The sequence below is a fragment of the Canis aureus genome, chromosome X (genome assembly GCF_053574225.1).
Source record: "Canis aureus isolate CA01 chromosome X, VMU_Caureus_v.1.0, whole genome shotgun sequence".
Classification (NCBI taxonomy): Eukaryota; Metazoa; Chordata; class Mammalia; order Carnivora; family Canidae; genus Canis; species Canis aureus.
In genome coordinates this window covers 16,772,269-16,794,890 of record NC_135649.1, presented here as the reverse complement: position 1 = coordinate 16,794,890, position 22,622 = coordinate 16,772,269, and the positions used below count along the sequence as shown (strand labels likewise).

The 22,622-nt window shown below is 44.7% G+C and overlaps 1 protein-coding gene across 2 annotated transcripts in view; it reads left to right on the top strand.

Moving 5' to 3' along the window:
- VGLL1 (vestigial like family member 1) overlaps positions 1 to 15,788 on the top strand; it is a 30,180-nt gene extending 14,392 nt beyond the window's left edge. The window contains exons 3-5 of one of the 2 annotated variants that reach the window (XM_077887585.1): positions 5,354 to 5,797; positions 7,728 to 7,787; positions 14,504 to 15,788. In XM_077887585.1, the coding sequence (XP_077743711.1) occupies positions 5,354 to 5,797; positions 7,728 to 7,787; positions 14,504 to 14,544 (545 nt within the window). In that variant the 3' untranslated portion in view covers positions 14,545 to 15,788. Of the gene's footprint in view, positions 1 to 5,353; positions 5,798 to 7,727; positions 7,788 to 9,659; positions 9,896 to 14,503 lie in introns of those variants that run through there. The other variant, XR_013374427.1, reaches the window with a different exon arrangement.
- Positions 15,789 to 22,622: the final 6,834 nt, after the last annotated feature.

The window sequence follows — 22,622 nt, the reverse complement described above, 5'->3', positions numbered from 1 at the left end:
TGTTGCTGCGGGCTTTTCTGCTCAGCCCTGCACTCTTCCCTTCCCTGGGACTAGGTGGCCAATGGCAGGGGGCGACCCTCAGACCTTGGCCATTATCATTTTCCTTTTTCCTGGGCTGGGCTAATGTACATGGAGTGTTGCAAACCAGGAAAGAAGCCCATGAGTATGAACCCAGATAAGGATCAGTAATAATCAACAATAGCAATGGCCAGGGTAGAGGGAGTGGGGGCTATTAGGGACCAGGCACTGTGCTAAGCCCTTCAGGGGAATCGAGGATCATCCCATTCAATCTCCCAACAATCCTGGAAGGAGATGAGAGATGTGCTCAGTGTCCTACAACTAGAAAGTGGCAGAGCTGGGATTGGACCAGGAAGAGGGGAGAAGCCTCTCTGACTTCAAAGCCTCTGTCCTTAGCCATTTTGCACACTGGTCACCTCAATATAGAAAGATATAGTGGGGATGTGAGTGTATGCTTGAGTGTGCAGGTCTTTGAGAGGGGATACATGTTTGTGAGTGTGCGTGTGTGTTTATGTGCAAGCATATGAGTGCATGTGTGTGTCTGCATTCCTTAGAATAGTGTTCAGTCAGAGCCCGCTATGTGCCAGGCACCATGCAAGTCCCTGAGGGTATGATGGTGAACAAAAGAGAAAAGTTCTCCATGTTCCCCAAGCTTCCTGGCTAGTGGGGAATATCAAGTGAGTGAGTGAGTGAGTGAGTGAATTAAGAAATTGCAGGTTATGGGCAGCCTGGGTGGCTCAGTGGTTTAGCGCCGCCTTCAGGCCAGGTCATGATCCTGGAGACCCGGGATCGAGTCCCACGTCGGGCTCCTTGCATGGCGCCTGCTTCTCCCTCTGCCTGTGTCTCTGCCTCTCTCTCTCTGTGTGTGTGTGTGTGTGTGTGTGTGTGTGTGTTTCTCATGAATAAATAAAATCTTAAAAAAAGATGTTAAAAAAAAAGAAATTGCAGGTTGGGAGGGGCACTTGGCTGGCTTAGTCAATATAGCATGTGACTCTTGAGCTTGGGGTTATGAGTTCAAGCCCCACATTGGGGGTGGAGTCTACTTAAGAAAAATAAAATAAGGGATCCCTGGGTGGCGCAGCGGTTTGGCGCCTGCCTTTGGCCCAGGGCGCGATCCTGGAGACTTGGGATCGAATCCCACGTCGGGCTCCCGGTGCATGGAGCCTGCTTCTCCCTCTGCCTATGTCTCTGCCTCTCTCTCTCTCTCTGTGACTATCATAAATAAATAAAAATTGAAAAAAAAAATTAAAAAAAAATAAAAATAAAAATAAAATAAAATATATTTTAAAAAGAAATTGTAGGGCAGCCCTGGTGGCTCAGTGGCTTAGCACCACCTTCGGCCCGGGGTGTGATCCTAGAGACCTGGGATTGAGTCCTGCATCAGGCTCCCTGCATGGAGCCTGCTTTTCCCTCTGCCTGTGTCTCTGCCTCACTCTCTCTCTCTCTCTCTCTCTCTCTCTCTCCCTCTGTGTGTGTGTCTGTCATGAATAAATAAATAAAATCTTAAAAAAAAACTTTTCATATAAGAAATTTCACAGGAATTATTTTGACACTTCAGATCAAGGCTACACAATGAGTATAATCGATTTCATTAGAACTGCTAGATTTGTGAAGTCCACATTTCTGCTTTTAAATGAATATATCAGCAATTGATGACATGGTCCCTGGGGCGACCAACAGCAGGGTGGGAGGTAGTGACACTAACTTAGGAGGGCAGCATAGTGTAGAGGTGAAAAGCTCTGGATCCTGAATCAAACAGATCCAATGTCAAAGCCTGGCTGTGCCAAGTGGCTACATTATTGACCTTCTTTCAGCCTCCTTTCCCCATCTGTAAGGTGGACAGGATGTATTACCGACCTTATAGAATTGTTAGAATTTCATGTGATAATAGTAGATTGAACCTTCTGAAATTCTCATTCCTGTAGGTAAAAAAAAATCAAATACTAGCATTTTGAATTTTTTAACCTCTACACATAAAGCATAGTGCACTTAATAAACACTAGGAATGAGGGCAGCTCTGGTGGTTCAGTGGTTTGGCGCCTCCTTCAGCCCAGGGCATGATCCTGGAGACCCGGGGTCAGGTCCCACATCAGGCTCCCTGCATGGAGCCTGCTCCTTCCTCTGCCTGTGTCTCTGCCTCTCTGTGTCTCTCATGAATAAATCAATAAAATCTTTTAAAAAAAACACTAGGAATGATTATTCCAGGTGCACCTCGGTGGCTTAGGCTCAGGTCGTGATCTCAGGGTCCTGGGATCCAGTGCCGTTTTGGGCTCCCTGCTTGGGGAGTTTGCTAGTTCCCTGCTTGTTCTCTGAGAGAACAATAATTTACAATAATTATAACTGCCATTATATAATAATAATGAGATGTTCCCTCATCTATCTCTATCTCTATCTCTCATTAATAAACAAAATCTTAAAAAAAAAGAAGTGTATCTGGGTGGATGTGGGGGTCCTGTTTGTGTTTGCTTAGGAGGCAGGGGAATGGACTGCCGCTTTCACCCTAAAGGGGTGGGGTGGGGAATGGGGACCAGTACTCTCTGAGGCTAGGATGGGACCGAGAGGCAGGGCCTAGGTGCTCAGAGTTGGGAGTATATGGGATGGAAGCCTTTTGTATCCACCGAAAGGAAAATCCAGGCTGCCTCAAATGTCGCAGGACCAAAATGTTCTTGACTGGTCTCTATTCATTAACATAGTTTGGGGTTTGGTATAGCAGCAGTCTTCCCCGGGGCTCCCTTTCTCTCATCTCTAGAGGTAACTAAGAGAGGAGGAGACTTTGGGTAAGAAAGTGTCACCAGGGTCACTTTTAGCAGTGGCAGCAGCCACCTTGAGGCAGCAAGGGCTGTGGCTTAGAATACCTTCATAGTTCACAGGCTAGATGAGCGTGGTTGCTGGAAAGAATGGCCCCCCAAAATTCAGGGCCTCCATTCCTTGGGACACCACCATCCAAATCTGCTCTGTCAAAGATGGCTTTCCCCAGGTGACCCAAGGCTCACTATAAGGTTGCTGTGAATTTGGGATTTGGGACACTGCCCCCCCACCACATGCTGCCATCCAAACTGTGCTCTGGTGCACTCAGGGACAAAATGGTCCTTGGACAGTGACACACCACCCACTCCCCTTAACATTTTGATCAGAAAATTCTGGAAGGCCTATGGGACGCCTGGGTGGCTCAGGGGTTGAGCATCTGCCTTCAGCTCAAGTCGTGATCCTGGGATCTGGGATCGAGTCTTGCATCAGGCTCCCTGCCAGGAGCCTGCTTCTCCCTATGCCTATGTCTCTGCCTCTCTCTCTCTGTGTCTCTCTCATGAATAAATAAATCTTTTTTTTTTTTTAAGGTTTATTCATCTGCATGGAGAAGCAGGCTCCATGCAGGAAGCCCAATGTGGGACTTTGATCCGGGAACTCTGGGATCACGCCCTGAACCAAAGGCAGATAGATAGATGCTCAACTGCTAAGCCACCCAGGAGTCCCTAAATAAATAAATCTTAAAAAAAAAAAAAGAAAATTCTGGAGGGCCTAAAAAAATTGAAAAGAAAATTCTGGAAGGAAAGCAGTTAAAAGAAATATTTAAAAACCACTGGGGCCCTGCCTTGCACATTTCAAGCATTCAGCTTCTAGGTCATATGTATGAGATCTGTAAGGCCAGTTCAGATGGAAACTGCCCGCTTGTCAGGCTACACATTGTTTCTAACTTGTGCTCAGAACATGCAGTACCCTTATTCAACATGAAGCAAGCAGAGTGATTATACTAAGTCCACTTAATCGCTCTATTTGTGCTACACAGTGCCCTGAATCGCTACCGGTCTGCAGATACCAATTTTAAAAAATAGCATTTATCCCCAGGAACAAATCTTAATATGTTTCTTTGCCCTTGGTTTCATTAAAAGAGGCCAACCATAGCCCTCCGCTCATTGTAAGTGATGTGAAATGTTGGGTAGATTGTCTATGCCACATAGGGTAGGGCTTATTTTGCCCTTATCATCTGTATTACATGAAAAGCTATGATGGGAGGGTGGGTTGCTGCAGTGTCCCTGTGCAGACCACTCAAGATGCTTTTAACTTGTACAAAACCCAAAGAAGTGGAACATTCAGGAGATCTGGGAGAGGCACACGTGGTTGGGGGGGGAAGGGGATCAGACATTCTCTCCAGCCCTCCAATCTTCCTTTGTCTCCACGCCCACGCCCCCCTTCATTATCTTGGATAGATGAGAGGCTCTAGGCTTTAAGCACCATCTGCCAGAGCTCTCTCCCTCCTCCCTTCTTGCTTGTGTGGGTGTTGCGAATGGGGAAAACATCCATCCATTTTGAGAGCTGCCCTAGACTTTTTGAACACTCAGATTCAGCTTCTACCATAGGCACAATTAGAATAGTATCTATAAGACCAAAGGAGATTCCATCACTGCTTGACCTTGAGCATTTTTGTTTTTGCAGGAAGGGGTCCGGGCAATCACTTCCCTACCCATCACTTATTGCTCTAGCTCAGTTCCCTACTTGACTAATCTGCTTTGCTAACCTGGTCCAGTCTTAGTATCCCCAAGCCCCTGATGCCTCTAGAAAATGGGGTTTGAACACTTAGACTTGTGTGAGTGACTTACACAGGCGTTAAACCCTTTACAATTTTTTTTGGCATCCTTTATTTGGTGTATTCAAGCCACTGGCTATAAAATAAAGTCAGCTAGCAACAACCAAACACAAATCACCTTTAATCAAGCAATTTTACTTTTAGAAAAGTTTCCTTGAGGGGCTCGTTGGACATCGTTGCAAAAATGTGTATACAAAGATGGTCATCGCAGTGTTGTTAACATAACTGAATATTCTGCTGGTGTTGGCTTTGTTCATTGCTATGGGAGGATATTTGTGGTATTTTAATAATGCAAAAGCCGCCTTAAAAATCCTATGTGAAGATGGGCAGCCCGGGTGGCCCAGTGGTTTAGCGCCGCCTTCAGCCCAAGGTGTGGTCCTGGAGACCCAGGATCAAGTCCCACGTCGGGCTCCCTGCATGGAGCCTGCTTCTCCCTCGGCCTGTGTTTCTGCCTCTCTCTCTCTCTGTGTCTCTCATGAATAAATAAAATCTTTAAAAAAATTCCTATGTAATGTGAAAACCTGTGGACCTGAATAGAAACAAATCCTAGAAAGAAGTATACCTAAAAGTGGACAGTGGTGGTCTCTGGATATTATAGGTAGCGTGGTGTTTTGTTTTTGTTTTTGTTTTTACTTTTTCTACATTTTCTTGACATTAAAAAATAGAGTGTGTAGTAACCAGAAAAAAAATTTAGCTATTTCCATTTTGAAAACAATAAACACCTAACGTGTCTTGTACATCTTTCCTTCCCAGATAGTGACATGCCTCCAAACCAGTGGCGTTTCTCGTCTCAGTGGACAAAGCCAGAGCCAGAGCCAGAGCCAGAGCTAGAGCCAGAAGCATCTTTTGCATATGGTGCCACCAACTGCAACTTGAATGGGCCTAGTCTCATGACTATGGATCAGTACCCAGCGTCCCTGGCGGGGAGCCCCCCTGTTGAGTCTGACGAGCCATGGCATTACCCCTCCCTAGCCAGCCCCAGCTCTTCAGAGCCTGGCTACTCTCAGGCCTACTCCACTGGGCACATGGTTCCAGAGCCCCAACCCAATGGGAACTATGAGCCCTTCTTAAGTCTCCTCCAGCAAGATCGACACCTAGCCCATCCTCAGGAGTCTGCAGTGTGGGAGGATTGCAACTCTGCCCAGATAGCCGGAAGCACAGGATTGCTCTGCAGCTTGCCTCCCAGCTCAGCCCACTGTAAGAAAATGCCTCCAGATACTTGGAGGATGGTCTCTGATTGGTTGTAGTTGAGAGGGAGTTGGCTATGAGAAGGGGTGCTAAGGCTAATTGCTCCTGCTTCAGACATGGGGTTTCCGTGATATGGAATGTTCTGCTTCAACTTCCATAGATCTTCACTAAGCTTCATCGACATTCACAGTTTAATGATTAAGGGTTCATAGATAACCAACCAGATGGACTTGTCCCCAAATATTCACCCCAGTCTGTTGACTTGGACTTATTCTAGAAAAATGATTTTGGCTACTACCTAAACTCACAGGGTCCTGCATTTACCTCACCACATAAGCCACCAAATAATCCATTTGTAAAACAGAACTCTGTGACATACCTACAGGCACAAACTCTATCCTCTAAACAGGTTGGTGACTAGCAGTGATTCCAGGTTCCTGGGTAAAAACAAGGGCATTGTATACCAACCATCTGTTCCAAATATTAAAATTCAAAGCCACCATAGAGGCGGTCCCATTGTTGCCTGGAGACCGCCACAGTGTCTGGCTGTCGGTGGCTTGTGCCTGTGAACTGGGCCCCTCCTGCGCTGTCTCCCTTGGGTTCCTGCTCCCTGGACACTATCCCTACCCCTGAACTAAAATCCCCTAAGGCTCATTTACTTCTTCATTCACCCAACAACTATTTAATTAGTGCCTACTAGATGCCAAATACCTACCAAAAAATAAGACTCCCTTTTTTGTAAAAGAATTGGTCTGAAGTATACGTTCACCAACAGAACAACCCAATCTGCTACAAAATTTGCCTTTCATGTGAAACATTGGTAATAATATATATTTTATGGTTTCAATGGGCCAATTCTGCATCCTCTGGCATTCTATACTCTGGACGAATTTTCTTTTACAGCCCCCTAGTCTGTATGTGTCAGTAGTTCTAGTGTTCCATGCCTGAAAGAAATTGCTAGAAGCTGCCTTTACTCTGAACTAAATATACAGTACACAAAGGGCCTGTTCAGCGTAGCCTACCTAAGTCAGGCACTGTGTTCCAGCCTAATGTTGAAAACAAATTTTCCATTAAAACACCACTCTGTCATTTCCAGAGTTTGATTAGGAATGTACTTCAAGAGTAAATCATAAAAATGTCATGCTTGGGAAACCTATGAAAATTCCCACCCCTGTACTCTTTCAAAAATCTGTCCTCCCAGATTCAGAAGAAAAATTAGGCCAACTGTGTCTGCATATATGCCTGTGCATACACACAGCAGAGCCCCGTTTCAATAGTTGGTTAGAACACAGATGGCTCAAATCCTCACCTCCCAAACATAACAACTATACAGTTCAAACCCAATTCAGCAAATATTTAGTGAGCATCTACTATATGCCAGGCACATCATGGCAAAATTATGATGCAGGTGTGATCCTATTTCTGAAACCTGTAGACCCGTTCTCAAATTTTTATCACCAAGTCTGACTACTGCGAACTTCACACTCTCCTACTAACATTGATGTCAGTAGTATTAATTGACCTGATGCTCTTAGGATCTGTTGGGGAAGTCAGGAACACTGCCTCTAAGATGGGAACAAGACCCAAGGTACCTTAAAAACAGAAGCTTCTCTGTTTTTGTGACTTCTGATAAGAGAGAATCTTCCCAGAGTCTATAAGTTGAGAGGCAGGGGCACCTGGGTGGCTCAGTCAATTAAGTATTTGCCTTCAGCTCAGGTCATGATCTCAGGGTCCTGGAATAGAGCCCCGCAGGAGCTGTGGGCTCCGTGCTCAGCAGAGTCAGCTGCTCCCTCTCCTTCTGCCCCTCTCCCTGCTCATGCTCTTTCCCTCTCCCTTTCTCAAATAAAAAAAATAATAAATAATCTTAAAAAAAAGAACAAATAGGGACAGGCCATTTGGGGTCCCTGGAGATTTCTAATCATGTGTTCTTCCTTTCTAGATAAGAAAATATATTTCCCCCCAGATGGTGGACCTGCCAGTGCCAACCTTGCAAGTGAAAGTAGGTATCTGGTTCTGCCTTTGATACTACGTTTCTGTATCTTGAGAACAAAACCTGAGAAGCTCCCAATGTGAAAACCAGGCTCCTCAGCTGAAAATACCTTGATCTCTATTATTTAGTATTTTCATAGTTGGAATTTGTTTCATCTTAGTGTCAAAGAGCACATGCACTTGGTGCCTTATAAAATGTCTTGGCCATTTTCTTTCTTCTTTTCTTTCTCTCTCTCTGTCTCTTTTTTTCTCTCTTTATTTTGCTATCCTAGTAGCTCTATTGAGTTCTTTCACCTTAGCTAGATTTAACCCAGATGACTCAGCAAAATGAACAAATTCATGAGGGTGAGTTTACTTGTCCCAGGTGTTCACTTTTCAGCCTGGAACATAGGGCCACCCCAGGACTCTGCGGACGAGGAAAATGTCACCTGAGACTAAAGGCCAGGACTCTGGGCTCCACACTCAATGTTTAAGTGGTGTCAGTAGGAACTTACAAAGGGAAAATCTGGATGGAAAGGCCTGGGGGTCTTTATGGCCTGGGTTCTAATTTGGGCTTATTACTTACTAGCTTCAGAAACTTGGTCACATTTCTTAACCTCTCCATTCCTCAGTTGCCTCATTTGTAAACTGAAGATTAAAATACTGTGCCCCCCCCCCCCGAGTTCCTGTGAGGATTAAATAAAATAATATATGTAAATGCTGAGGATTGACATTCCACTGTAAATTAGTCACAGTAAGCCGTAAAAAACGAGCCACCAAACACACAGGATAAGACTGGCACACAGTAAGCTATCAAAAAGTGACTTTTGGGAGGATAGGGTATTTTGTGTGCCTCAGGTTGCTCCAAGCTGTGTGTGTAAGGAAGGGAAGAGCTGCTGCCATGGCCCCAATCTCAAATACTTTACAGTCTAGTATAGAGTGGGGTGAGGGCAATAGTAGACCTCCCTAGAATGTCAGCTGCTCAAGGGCCAAGACTTTGTGGGGTGTACACCCACATCCCAGCACCTGCAACAAATCCTGGAATAGAGGTGAATGCAAATTTGTTGAGTGGATGAATGAGTGAATGCTGGGAACAATAGAAGAATGCTGAAGAAGGAAAGAGTAAAAATACATCTGCCTATATAGTACAGATTATTTTGATTGATGCCCCTTTGTAAGACAGACCAACAGACAAAGCCATAAACCACCCTCAGTGATTAATTTGTCATGCCCAAGTGAGGATTTAGGGCTGGTTCAAGAGCTTTAGCATGGCTGAGTTAGGCTTCGCATTAATCTCTACCCAAGAGGAGCTCTTCTAGCCTACTAATTAATGAAAGTCAGGATTATAAAGTCTTCTCTAAGTACTTGTTAATAGTTTATACACTTGGTAATGTTAAGCCTTAGAATTACTGGAAACTTGATGCTTTAAATTGTTTACAGGCCAAAAACAACAGCAACAACATGTACAGGTGGGGACAATGAGCCGGAAGGCTCAGTGCCCACAGTGACTTTGTGAATTATGTATGTGCGTATCTTAGGTGCCTTAACACAACAGATATTCGGTAAATAGGGATTGAATGGATGCATAGCTATTTTCATTCTATAGACACAGAGACTGAGTCTCAAACGAGTGACAGGAACTTGCCTTAAGGTCACACAGCAATAGGTGGCAGGGGTACTACTCTCTTTTGCTCTCAGTCTTGAAGCCATCCCGAATCCTAAATTACAATAAACATAAATCTTGAAAAACAATTCCAACCTAAAACAAGTGTACAACAGTGGGAATTGGCAACTGGTAAAATCATTCCACTGTATCTGGATTCACTGTCTATCTATGGCCTGGACACTGGCTAGAATAAGGGGAGGGGATGCTTGGAAAGCAGGCACAGGAACATTACCTATGGAAATGGGCAAGGGGTTGGACTCCCTGAGGGAAGAGTATTTGAAGGGAGAGTAGTTGAAGGGAGATAGGGAGTGGCTACTGGCTATGCCAACAGTCCCAAGGCAGCTATCCTGCCACTGTGGCTCTGGGCAGAGGGAGGCAGCAGGGCACGGGAACTGGGAAAGAGAGCCACCTCCAGGAACTCCAGCAAAGCCCCTGCTTTTCAGCATGCACCAGGCTCCCAGTCTTGACTGATGGTGAGTATCTTGGGGGAGCTTGTGAAATGCACAGACTCTGCATCCTCAGTTCCTGTTACAATAGATCTGGCACAGAACTCTGTCACTTCTATGTGTTTGATTCTTTGTATAATTTATATGAAGCTGGTTTCAAAATGAACTGGATGAACCTTTCAGTAGGAATTTCAGTAGTTATGAAAGATTTCCTGAGTGAGGCCCCAGATAAAGATTTGTCAAAGGAAGGAGGGTAGAGTCTGCTGCCCCTCCAACATGGGCTCAGTACCCTGTGCTATCTGTCATACATCTGTGCGACAGAGCCGTGTGGAGCAGAGCAATCAGCCAGAAAAGTAGTCAGACCTTTCTGGAGGTGAGTCCCAAAAACTTTGGTGCCAAAATTTTTTAGCAAATTTGCTTCTTTTTTTTTGGTCTGTAGAAATAGACACTGCATTGCTTTAATGACTACAGATAATAATACATCAATATTGCTCATTGACATTGCTAACTGCCAGGCATGGTATTACAATGCACATACATATTAGTGAATAACCCTCTCTGTCCCTGCCCTCATAGAGCTAATAATCTAGTGGGGAAGGCAAGACCTCACTCTCCCCAAAAGGGAAAAAATATTTACAAGTTATAAGTGCTATAAGGAAAATACAGGGTGTTGAAATAAGGGAAAATGGGAACCAACTTTGGATAAGGTGGTCAGAGGGCTCCTCTAAGACAGTGATGTGGGGATCCCTGGGTGGCTCAGCGGTTTAGCACCTGCCTTTGGCCCAGGGCGTGATCCTGGAGTCCCGGGATCGAGTCCCACATCGGGCTCCCGGCATGGAGCCTGCTTCTCCCTCTGCCTGTGTCTCTGCCTCTCTCTCTCTCTCTCTCTCTGTCTATCATGAATAAATAAATAAATAATCTTAAAAAAATAAGACAGTGATGTGTGAGCAGGGGCCCAAATAAAGGGGGAGGGGAGAGCCAGCTTGAAGGAGTGTTGGCATGGAGATGGAGAGGGTGGGGAAAGCTGCCCATGCAAAGGTCTAGATGTCTGTGAGGAATGGAGAAAGATCAGTGTGGCCAGAGTGTAGTGAGAAAGGGCTGTGTGGCACAAGACCAGGCTGGAGAGGTAGACAGGAGCCAGGTGACCTGTGATCTTTTTTTTTTTTTTTTTTTTTTTTTTTTTTTTTTTTTTTTTTGGTGACCTGTGATCTTAATGGGTCATATTGGGAGTTTGGATTTTATGCTCTAAGTGACTTGGTAAGCCATGCCATGGGAGGATTTTAAGTGTGATCCAATTTGTACTTACTAAGGTCACCTCAGCCATCATGGAAATGACACACTGGAGGAAGGCAAGAAAGAAAACAGACTAGTTAGGAGGGAAGACACATGAGAAGATGGCGGCTTGGTTTACGTGGCTGCAATGGAGACAAGTTGATGCACTTGAGACCTATGTGGGAGGTTTAGCTCTTAGGATCTGCTAATGGTTTAGATGGGAGTGCTGAGGAAAGGAGAAGAATCCAGGGTAGCTCTTAGGTTTCCTGCTTGAGCAACTGGGTGGACAGTGGTACATGTGTCAAAACAAGGGAAATTGTAGGGGAACACAATTCTATTGACTCTATTCAACTCTGGCCGTGTAAGTCTAAGGTGCCTATAAGACATCCAAGGGGATATATCTCTTAAATAGTTGTGTATATAAGTGAGGAGTTCAGAAGGGAAGCCTAGGTAAACCTTTGAGGTTGATCAATATATAAATTGACAGTACTTCAAGTCGCTGAATGATCACCTTAGCAGAAAGTGTAGATAAGACAGAGGAGAGACTCCAAGAGTGTGCCAATGTTCAGAGGGTGGGGCTGTGAGGAACCAGCAGAGGATACTGAGGAGTGATGTTTCAAAACAGGGGGAATGATCCACTGGGTCAAAGGCTCCTGAAATTTTTTTTTTAGATTTTATTTATTCATGAGAGAGAGAGAGAGAGAGGCAGAGGGAGAAGCAGGCTCCATGCAGGGAGCCTGACATGGGACTTGATCCCGGGTCCCCAGGATCATGCCCTGGGCTGAAGACGGCACTAAACCACTGAGCCACCCGGGCTGCCCTAGGCTCCTGAGATATTCAAGAAGAGTGGGAAATTTCTCCTGGATACAGAGAGAAATTTCTCTTGCCTGTGGCATCAGATTTTGATAGCCTTGTTAAGAGCAGTTTTCCTGGGATCCCTTGGTAGCTTGGTGGTTTAGTGCTGCCTTCGGCCCAGGGCCTGACATTGGAGACCCAGGATCGAGTCCCACGTTGGGTTCCCCGCAGGAAGCCTGCTTCTCCCTCTACCTGTGTCTCTGCCTCTCTGTGTCTCTCATGAACAAATAAATAAAATCTTTTTTTTTTAAAGAGCAGTTTGGGCAGCCCCGGTGGTGCAGCGGTTTGGCCCTGCCTGCAGCCTGGGGTGTGATCCTGGAGACCCGGGATCGAGTCCCACATCAGGCTCCTTGCATGGAGCTTGCTTCTCCCTCTGCCTATGTCTCTGCCTCTCTCTTTCTCTCTCTGTGTGTCTCTCATGAATAAATAAATAAAATCTTAAAAAAAAAATAAAGAGCAGTTTTCCTCATAGGAGCAGTGGCTGGCAGACTGAATGGAAGATGAGAAAGTGGAGATTGTAGGTACCAGCAGCCCCCCAGAGAAGTTTAGCCCCAAATGAGTAGAAATGTAGTCACTAGAGACTTAGTGGGGTTGAGAGGGTCTTTAAAAAAAAAAAAAAAGAAGGCAGGAGCTCCTGGGTGGCTCAGTCCATTGAGCGTCTAACTCTTGCTTTCAGCTCAGGTCATGATCGCAGGGTCATGGGATCTGTGCTCAGTGTAGAGTCTGCTGTCCCTCTTCCTCTGCTCCTCCCCTGCTCTCTCACAAATACATAAATAAAATATTTTTTAAAGGCTCTAATATTTGCCTTTTATCTGTATGGTAATGGGAATGATCCAACAAAGATGAAGAGATAAAATAATGATGGAGGAGGATGAGGATAACTTTGTGGGGTTAGGGGGTCATTGAGACCAGAGAAGGGCCATGTGAAAGTACTGACATGGCTAGAAAGAGGGGACATGATAGCACTGAAACTGTATAAAAGGAGAATAAGGACACAGGTGCAATCAAATGACCTGTTTTTTCCATCAACTCTGGGGCAAGAACATCAGCTGAGAATGAATCTGAGTGTTGAAAGGTGGGCAAATATGAAAGTTGTCAGCTTCTTGAGTTCCCAGCTGAAGTCTGAGGTCAAGAGTCACAAGTAGAAAGAGCTGGGTAGTGTGATTTGCCTGAGTGCTGTTTGGTTAGGGTGATGCATAGAAGGAAGATGGTGAGGTTCATCCGAGGTTCATCCGGGATGGAGGCTTTGGCTTTGGCATCTAAGCGTGATGGATGGGGTGAAAGGAAAAATTGCTGAGGGTATTTGCAAATGAGTGATTGTAACAAGGGAGCCTGGTCTTTGAGCGGCACAAAGAAGGAGGAGGCCGATGAGGGAGAGGGGTAGTGGAGGTTGATGGACCAGAGCATTAGGTTATGGAAACATGTAGTGCTAAGACTACTTACACCAATGATGTGGGAGGTGGTGGGTGGAGAGTAGATGTTTGAAATTGAAATGTCAAGGGTACCACCTGTGGGTGATGACAAAGTCTAGTGTGTGGCCATGGGAACGGCTGGCTGAGGTCGAAGGAAGTAAAAGGTCGTCATTAGAGATGAGGAGAATGATAAGATTCGTGGAAGTGAAGCAAAATAAGAACCAGTAGCTATCTACAAGGCAGGTACTATTTTTATCCTCTTTCACAGGATGGGAAAATTGAGGTTTAAGGAGGTTAAGTCAATTTGCCTAAGGTCAATGTTGAGTGAGTGCCAGATTCTGCTTTCTCTGACTTCCAAATCCTTGGTCTTCCCTACAAAGCTAATTCTACTTCACTACATATAAAGATATTGTCTCTCTTTCTCTTTCTTTTTTTTTAACATTTTATTTACTTGAGAGATAGCCAGCAGCCACATTCGGAGTTAGGGGGAAGGGCAGAGGGAGAGGGAGACAGAATCACAAGCAGAGTCCCCGCTGAGCACTGGGCTTCATCTCATAACCCTGAGATCATGACCTGAGCCAAAACCAAGAGTCAGATGCTTAACCAATTGAGTCACCCAGGTGCCCCAAAGACACTGCCCCCCTTTTTTTTTAAGATTTTATTTATTCATGAGAGACACACAAACACAGGCAGAGACACAGACAGAGGGAGAAGCAGGCTCCATGCAGGGAGCCCGATGCGGGACTCAATCCGAGGTCTCCAGGACCAGGCCCTGGGCTGAAGGCAGCGCTAAACCACTGAGCCACCCGGGCTGCCCAACACTGCCTCTTTCAAAATAATAGCTAACATTTATTGAGCATACTTGTTCCAGGCACTGTTTGAAGGGCTTTCCATGTGTTTAACTCACTTAATCCCTTCCAGGATCTTGGGAAGGAAGGTAGCATTAGTAGTCCCATTTAACAGATGAGAATGTGAGGCTAGGTAACTCGGCTGAAGTCACACAACTAGGCACCTAGTAGAGAAGTCAAGATTCAGATCTGGGCTCACTTGACCCCAGAGCCAGCTTCTTCCTCATCATGCTTATCTTGTTTTTCAGAAAGCCAATCTCCAGAGAGAAGAGATGTGTTCTTTTATTGAAACTGAGTCTGAAGAAGAGAATTTTTTTTCCAAACCTGCTCATGATTTTCTACTGTGAATCTAGAGGGCCTAGAGACTGCACCGCCTTTTTCTCTTTCCGTCACTAAAGAGCATTGCGCCAGGAGCAAGTTGATGTTCTCCCTAAAATTCTACACATTTCTTCCCTAGTACCTGTGCCCTATGGCAGGAGTTTTTCAAACATCAGTGACTCCTCAGCATATGAAATGGTTAAAAGAGCAGTTCAGTGATGGGAACTTTTAGAGGGCCCCCTGTTTGCTTATCCCACCTTCCCTGTATCTGCTGCCTCCCTACTTAGAAATCAGTCCCCTCACCCCCTACCAGCAGAGTCTTTCAGACCGAGACTGACCGTGTGGTGTCCTATGGGCTTGTCCTAGTTTGCCAACTGAATGGACGACATACCAGCAATGGCCTGAAGCTTTCTAGCCTGAGCCCAGACTGTGGCGGGCTGCACTCCTGCCTCCACCAAAAGCAAAATGAAAACAGGGGTGGGCAAGATCCACTGAGGAAGTTGAGGCTGGGCATGTTCTGCCAGCATCCTCAGAGTCTGGAAAGAAGCAGAAAAGGTTCAGAAGGGCTCTCATGAATGAAGTACTTTCGCTGGGAATGTTTGATTCTTCAGTTCTGAAAAAGGGATTCCAAATAGAGTTGCTGAGAAACCTGAGAGCTGACTTATTGGAAGTTAGGGAACAGACTGCCCTGTCTCGAGCTGGGCCTAGACAGTTCTGTGCCAAGAGCATCTCTTAGCTGTGGATCCAACTGCTTTATGCCCTCCCTTTGAGGATGACTCTCGCATCTGACCCCCTGCAGGTGTTTATCTGGACCTCTACTGGCTTCTACAGACCATGAAGCCTGCCCCTTAGTTCTTTCACTGTTAGTGACATCTGGGAGCCATTAGCTCTCTTTTTGGCACAGAGCCATTAGGGCCACCCAAATAGGTACCCACAGCATCTTAGACAAATTGGAGGTGAAAGACAAGGCTTAGTCCAAGACATGGCAGCAGGACCTCCCTACAGATTGTTCCAGATAAAATGACAAATTTCTTCGAACTCCCTCATGTCTCTAATCTAGTAGATAGCCTTGCAGTCAGCGTGAGCTTGGCAGGTAGCCTGTGATAACCTCAGAATCCCCTGCTGGCAGTGTTGGCTGTCCACACAGCACCCCCTACTTGCTCCTGTGTAATAGCTCGGAGGGTGAATAAACAATAAAACTACTTTTTTAGATTATGCTATTCTCTGTTTCAAATTCTTTCACATCCATGATCTCCTGCCAACTTCCCAGCAACCCTGGGACTGGTATTACCTCCACGTAATCCATGTGCGTACTGAGGCTTAGCATTGGTAAATGACCTGCCCACGTCTCCCCACCATATGACTTTTCAAGGGTTAACATCAGCATGGCTCTTGGATATGTTTCCTCCCATCTGCTGTGTAAATAAAGACCACAGCTCTTGCTTGAGTGAGTCCATGACCTTGGCAGTTTAATACAGTAAATCTGTCTCAAGACAATGTGTTACATATGTTTCCTAGATTTATTTTATTTATTTTATTTTATTTATTTTATTTTATTTTATTTATTTTATTTTATTTTTTATAGATTTTTGTTTATTTATTCATGAGAGACAGAGACACAGGCAGAGGGAGAAGCAGGCTTCATGCAAGGAGCCCGACATGGGACTTGATCCTCGGGACTCCAGGATCATGCCCCGAGCCAAAGGCAGGTGCTTAACCACTGAGCTACCCAGGTGTCCCTGTTTCCTAGATTTAGTAAGAGAAAAGAAACTTGGCTAATACAGGTTCTCTCAAAGTTACCTTCAAAAGCCATTTCTCTTTTTGGTGATGGCTGAGAGAAGTTCAGGGTGGAGGCTTGTGATGCATAATTATCCAAGTGTGTATTTCTTCTGGTTCACGCTGGAAAGATTGATCTGTGCTCAAAGATAATATGTACCATCAGGATTGAACCCTTAATATATACTCTTTAGGAAAAAAGAAGAAATGATTCCAAGAAGGCTGGCATCTTCTGTAGCCTGGTAAAATCTGATAACATTTCCTTGCAAATTCCGAAGCTCTCTCTTGAATGAAGCTGAAAGCTGTACTGAAGTTACCCACTGTAATAAAGGAGGAAGACAAGGCATCCTGCCTCTGAGAGACCCCTGCTCCTCTGACATACTGGGAAATCCCTGCCCAGATCAACCACTTAATCCTAGTCTTAGATTACTGAATTTCTATACCCATCCTTTGTTTCCTTTCCCACCTCATTTCCAAAAAGCTAACTCAAAAAAACATTTCTTTGACTCACTTTTGGCATTTTACTCTTGGAATTAAAAATCTACACACATGCACGCACATGATGTGTGTCACTCTTCACACACAAAGGTGGGATGGCTGGCCCCGTGTGTTGCCTGGCTTTATCTACACTCCTAGCTGATGATCTTGTGAGATGCTAGTTTAGGGGTGGGGGTGTAGAATTAGCAGATGGATACAGGTTTGAACATGGGAAGTCGGGGCCCAACAGAGCTCGAGTTCACAAATCTCATTCACATCTTTCTCTGCAATTTTGGGAAATGGACAAGTGACCTGATTGACTCACTGGCTGCCGTCCCTCCCCCCAAACACACCCATTCCTGAACTTGACAGTTGGGAAAATTGGAATTGCTTCAAATGGGAAACTCCCATACTTGAATGATACCTGTACTGAAAAAGCAAGGAAAAAGTGACAACTCCTTTTTTCTAGTAGCAAAGACCATCTTAAGAATTCCGGGATCCCTGGGTGGCGCAGCGGTTTGGCGCCTGCCTTTGGCCCAGGGCGCGATCCTGGAGACCCGGGATCGAATCCTACATCGGGCTTCCGGTGCATGGAGCCTGCTTCTCCCTCTGCCTATGTCTCTGCCTCTCTCTCTTTCTCTCTCTGTGACTATCATAAATAAATAAAAATTTAAAAAAAAAAAAAAAGAATTCCAAGGAAGAGGGGCACCTGGCTGGCTTAGTTGGAAGAGCCTGAGATTCTTGATCTCAGGGTCATGAGTTTGAGCCCCATGTTGCATGTAGAGATTACTTTAAAAAACAAACAAACAAACAAATCTTATAAAAAAAGAATTCCAAATAAGAATGTTGTTTGCAGATCCAATTGAGGTGGGTTTGTAGCACTTTTCCATTCTACAAATCAACTCCACCGGTAACACTGGAAATAAAGTCATCTCTCCACAAGTAAATGCTAACTAGAATATAATCATTCTCTCCCATATACATAATTTCTGCCCTTTCCATAATGGTTTCCCTAGTTTGATATCATGAATTGAAAATAATTAGTAAACCATTTGTATCTTCCACCGGTGCAGTAATAATGCAGTACCCCATCTTAATTCCTTTACTGTGTAAGATTTTAAAACCGTATGTCACTGTGAATTTTTGCAGATTAGTGGGGATGAAGTGGGCTCTAGCATTTTTATAAGGCTTAGAGTTTTATCGCTATTTTTTAATAAATTTAATTAAGGTTAATTTAAACCTCAAAGGTCTTCTCAAAGATCAGCCTGGTTATTTTTTTTACTTTTAATGATTCTGTGCTTTGACGCAAGTTGAGTATTTATTTATAGCAGTGACCGTTACTTTTTTGGTGAAAATGGTGACCCTCTACTAATCTTTCCAAATGGGCAGACTTTTAAAAAAATTATTTATTTATTTTAGAGAGAGAGTATGTGAGTAGGAGCAGGGGCTGAAGGACAGGGAGAGGGAAGCAGATACCCAGCTGAGCCTGGAGCCCCATAGGGGGATTCCATCTCACGACCCTGAGATTGTGACCTGAGCTGAAACCAAGGGTTGGACCCTTAACTTGCTGAGCCATCCAGGTGCCCCTGACCAGCCTTTTATTAATGCTACTGCAAACCTTGAATGAGGACCCCTGTGTTCCAGTCCTGGCTCTGCTGTTCATGCTAGCTGTTCTCTTGAATAGGCCCCTACCCTGCTAGGTCTCAGTTTTTCTTTGTGGAAAATGAGGTGATCCCTAAAGTCATCTCCAGCTCCAATTTCTGATTTTGAAATAAATGTATTTATGGGGTGCCTGGGTGGCTCTGTCAATTAAGCATCTGCCTTCGGCTCAAGTCATGATCCTAGGGTCCTGGGATCGAACCCTGCATGGGCTCCTTGCTCAGAGGGGAGTCGGCTTCTCCCTCTCCCTCTCCCCCTCCCCTCTGCTCTCACTCTGTCTCTCTCTCAAATAAATAAATAAAATCTCTTTTGAAATAAATGTATTTTCAAAAAGGCCTATCAAGAGTTGCCATACCAGGGCTCAAAGAAGAGGCCAGGGTCTGGATAGCTGAAGAACAGAAGGAAGAACTGCGGTGGCCCCAGATTTGCCATTCAACTGCAGGAAGTGCCCTTCACTGAGTGTCTCTACCTGTTGGAGACTTGGCATCTGCTTCATCCATGCTATTTGTGGGTAGCTCCCAACCAGTAACCAAGCATTATAGAGGTACTGGTGCCTGGCCATTTCTGCCCATTGTGGGGCTCCTCTACTGGGTGATATTTGTTCCAGATTCCTGTTGAATTGGCCAAGACTTTGTGAGATCCCCATGATGGTCTGAGTCTCTGTTCACCTCTGCTTCCTCCCCTCTTGTATCTTTTACAGGTTGAGGTTCCTCCAATAAGTCCACACCCCAAACTCTCAGAGCCTCCTTCCTCTTCCACTGTCAAGGATCCTTGTGATTACATTGGGCACCAAATAATCAGGATAATCTCCCCGTTTTACATGAAGCTGATTAGCTACCTTAATACCATCTGCACACTTCATTTCCCTTTGCCCTGTCAATGAAGACAGTCACAGGGCCCGAGGGTCAGGATGAGGACCTCGCTGGGGCTATTATCCTGCCCTACCATATCAGGTCTGGAAAACACCTACATATCTGATATACATGTTTCCCTCGGAGGCTATCATATCTGAGGACCTCTGTGTAGCAAATCTGCATGACAGAATTGGCAGTTTTTCTTTTAAATGAAGTGGCTACTCTTCAAAATAGGCATACCCCTTGACCTGGCAACTTAACCTCTAGGAGTGTACCCATGGAAAATAATTCGACAAATGCACAAAGATTTCAGTACATGGGTGCTCAACACTACATTGTTTCTAATAGTGAAAAATCAGGCACAATATAAATGCCCAACAGCAGGGCATCTGTGAAACAAATTATGTTTCATCCATCTAATACTATACAATATAAGCCTTTATTTTTTTAAAAAAATTATTTATTTATTCATAAGAGACACAGAAGCAGAGACACAAGAAGAGGGAGAAGCAGGCTCCTCACAACGAGCCCAATGTGGGACTTGATCCCAGACACTGGGATCACACCCTGAGCCAAAGGCAGACGCTCAACCGCTGAGCCACCCAGGTGTCCCAATATACAGCCTTTAAAAATGGTGCTATAGAGTGCTTGGCTGGCTCAGTCGGTGGAGCATGCGACTCTTCATCTTAGGGTCGTGAGTTTGAGCCCCACGTTGGGTGGAGAGAGGACTTAAATAAATAAACTTTAAAAAATGACACAATAGATCTTTAGTCATGAAAATGCATATTATTAAGTTAAAAAGCTGTCCACACATTCACTGCACACACATAGGTACTCAAAGCTCATTGGGAAATATACACATATAATTCAAATAGGCATAATTGTTTGTTACAATATTAGTTGTGGCAAAAAATTAGAAGTGGCCCCAGTTTCTGTCAAAAACAAATTAGCTAGGGGCACCTGGGTGGCTCAGTCAGTTAAGCATCTGTCTTTGGCTCAGGTCATGATGCCAGGGTCCTGGTATCAAGCCCCACATAGGGCTCCCTGATCAGCGGGGAGTCTGCTTCTCCCTCTCCCTCTGCCCCTCCCCCCTGCTCGTGCTCTCTATCTCAAATAAATAAAATCTTAAAAAAAAAACACAACAGGGCAGACCAGGTGGCTCAGCGGTTTAGTGCCGCCTTCAGCCTGGGGCCTGATCCTGGAGACCCTGTATCGAGTCCCACATCGGGCTCCCGGCATGGAGCCTGCTTCTCCCTCTGCCTGTGTCTCTGCCTCTCTCTCTGTGTGTCTCTGATGAATAAATAAATAAAATCGTTAAAAAACAACAACAACAAATTGGCTAAATAAATTATAATACATCTATACAATTGAACACTGGGGAGCAGGTACAGTCAGGTAGATTTATGTACACTTAAATGGAAAGCTATATTATTAATTGAAAAAAGCAAGTTCCAAAATAGCCAGTTTGGTATTATCTCTCTGTGTTTTTTGGAAAAGGAGTTGTTAGCGTGGTGGTGGGGGGGGCAGGTTGTTGCTTTGCACAATATTACACAATTTCAGGGTAACTATTCACATTTATCAAGATATTGTACCTGATAAGGCTCTCTCTGAAACACAGGATGTGTGTGTGTATATGCAGGCATGCATATATGTATATATGTATCTATCTATCTATATATGTATCTAGTATACGTGTATTTGTACATGTATAGAACCTACATAGATAATTACTGGGAGAGGCTCAGACAATCTGTCTATAGTAATTTACTTTTTTTTTCTTTTAAAGCTTATTTGTTTATTTTTTTGATACAGAAGGCGCAAACAGGGGGAGCAGCAGGCAGAGGCAGAGGAAGAAGCAGACTCCTCACAGAGCAGGGAGACTGATGTGGGGCTGGATCTCAGGATCCTGAGATCATGACCTGAGCCAAAGGCAGATGCTTGACCGATTGAGCCATTCAGACACCTCAAAAGTGATTTCCTTTGAGGAGTGGGTTGGGGGAGCTGATGCATGTATGTAGTATATATCTGTGTGTGGTGGTGGTGGTCAGGCAAATTTGACTTTTCACATTATACTCTTGGTTTCTGAGCCTTTTACAAGTATGTGTCATTTTCATGAGAAAATAGTTTTCATACTATTTCATACATGTCTTATGCAGAACATTCTTTTTTTTAAAGATTTTATTTATTTATTCATGAGAGACATGGAGAGAGGCAGAGACATAGGCAGAGGGAGATGCAGGATCCCTGCGGGGAGCCCGATGCGGGACTCATCCAGGACACTGGGATCTCATCCTGAGCCAAAGGCAGACAGAGGCCCAACCGCTGAGCCACCCAGGTGTCCCTATGCAGAACATTCTTAGGAAATGAACAGTGGTTCTCTCTGAGTGGTGTGAACATTGTGAAGCAGCAAAATATTTTGTTCTTTCAAAGTTTTCCTGATAACCCAGAGCAATTCTCTTTTTGAGTCCTGTTCCCTTTGTGAGACTGGAAGAGAGTGATACACTCCCGAGGGAAGACACAGCTTCAAGAGATGACCCGGGCCAGGCCAGGCCCCTGCCTTCAGAGGTATACAGTATTTAAGTGATTCAAGACAAATCATTGCTTATGAGGACAATTTTAATAACATTCTTTGGGAAACACTAATCACCTGTATTCAATGAGTTTTCTTTCTTGATTAGTTACTGCTCTGTAGACATAAAAATACATTAAAAAAAATCTCGTCTGTTATGAAGTTAACTTGCACATGCATCGCCTCAGTTTGAACCTTACAGGGACCTGTGCAATTGACAGATAAGGAAACTGAGGTTCAGGGAGATATGTATACATAGTGCCAAAAATGGGAGAGAGGAGGGAATGTATTTAATGGGCCGGTTATGGTATATAACTTCATTTTAGCTTCACAACAGGTAGGCATTGTCATTCCCATCTGGCAGATGAGGAAATTGAGGTTGTCAGAGGCTCACTAATTTACCTCAAGGCCCCTGTCTCACTCCGTTAGAGTTGCCACAAAAAATTACCACAGACTGGATAGGTTATGAACCACAGAAATTTATGTCTCACAGTTCCGGAGCCTGGAAGCCCAAATTCAAGGCATGGGCAGATCTGTAGCTTGTGAGAGCCCGCTTCCTGGGTCCTAGGTGGCCCCTAAGTGGCCATCTTTTTGCAGTGTCCTCACAGGGGGAAGGGCCAAGGCTGCTCTCTGAGGTCTCTTCCTTTTTTTTTTTTTTAATTTTTTATTTATCTATGATAGTCACACACAGAGAGAGAGAGAGAGAGAGGCAGA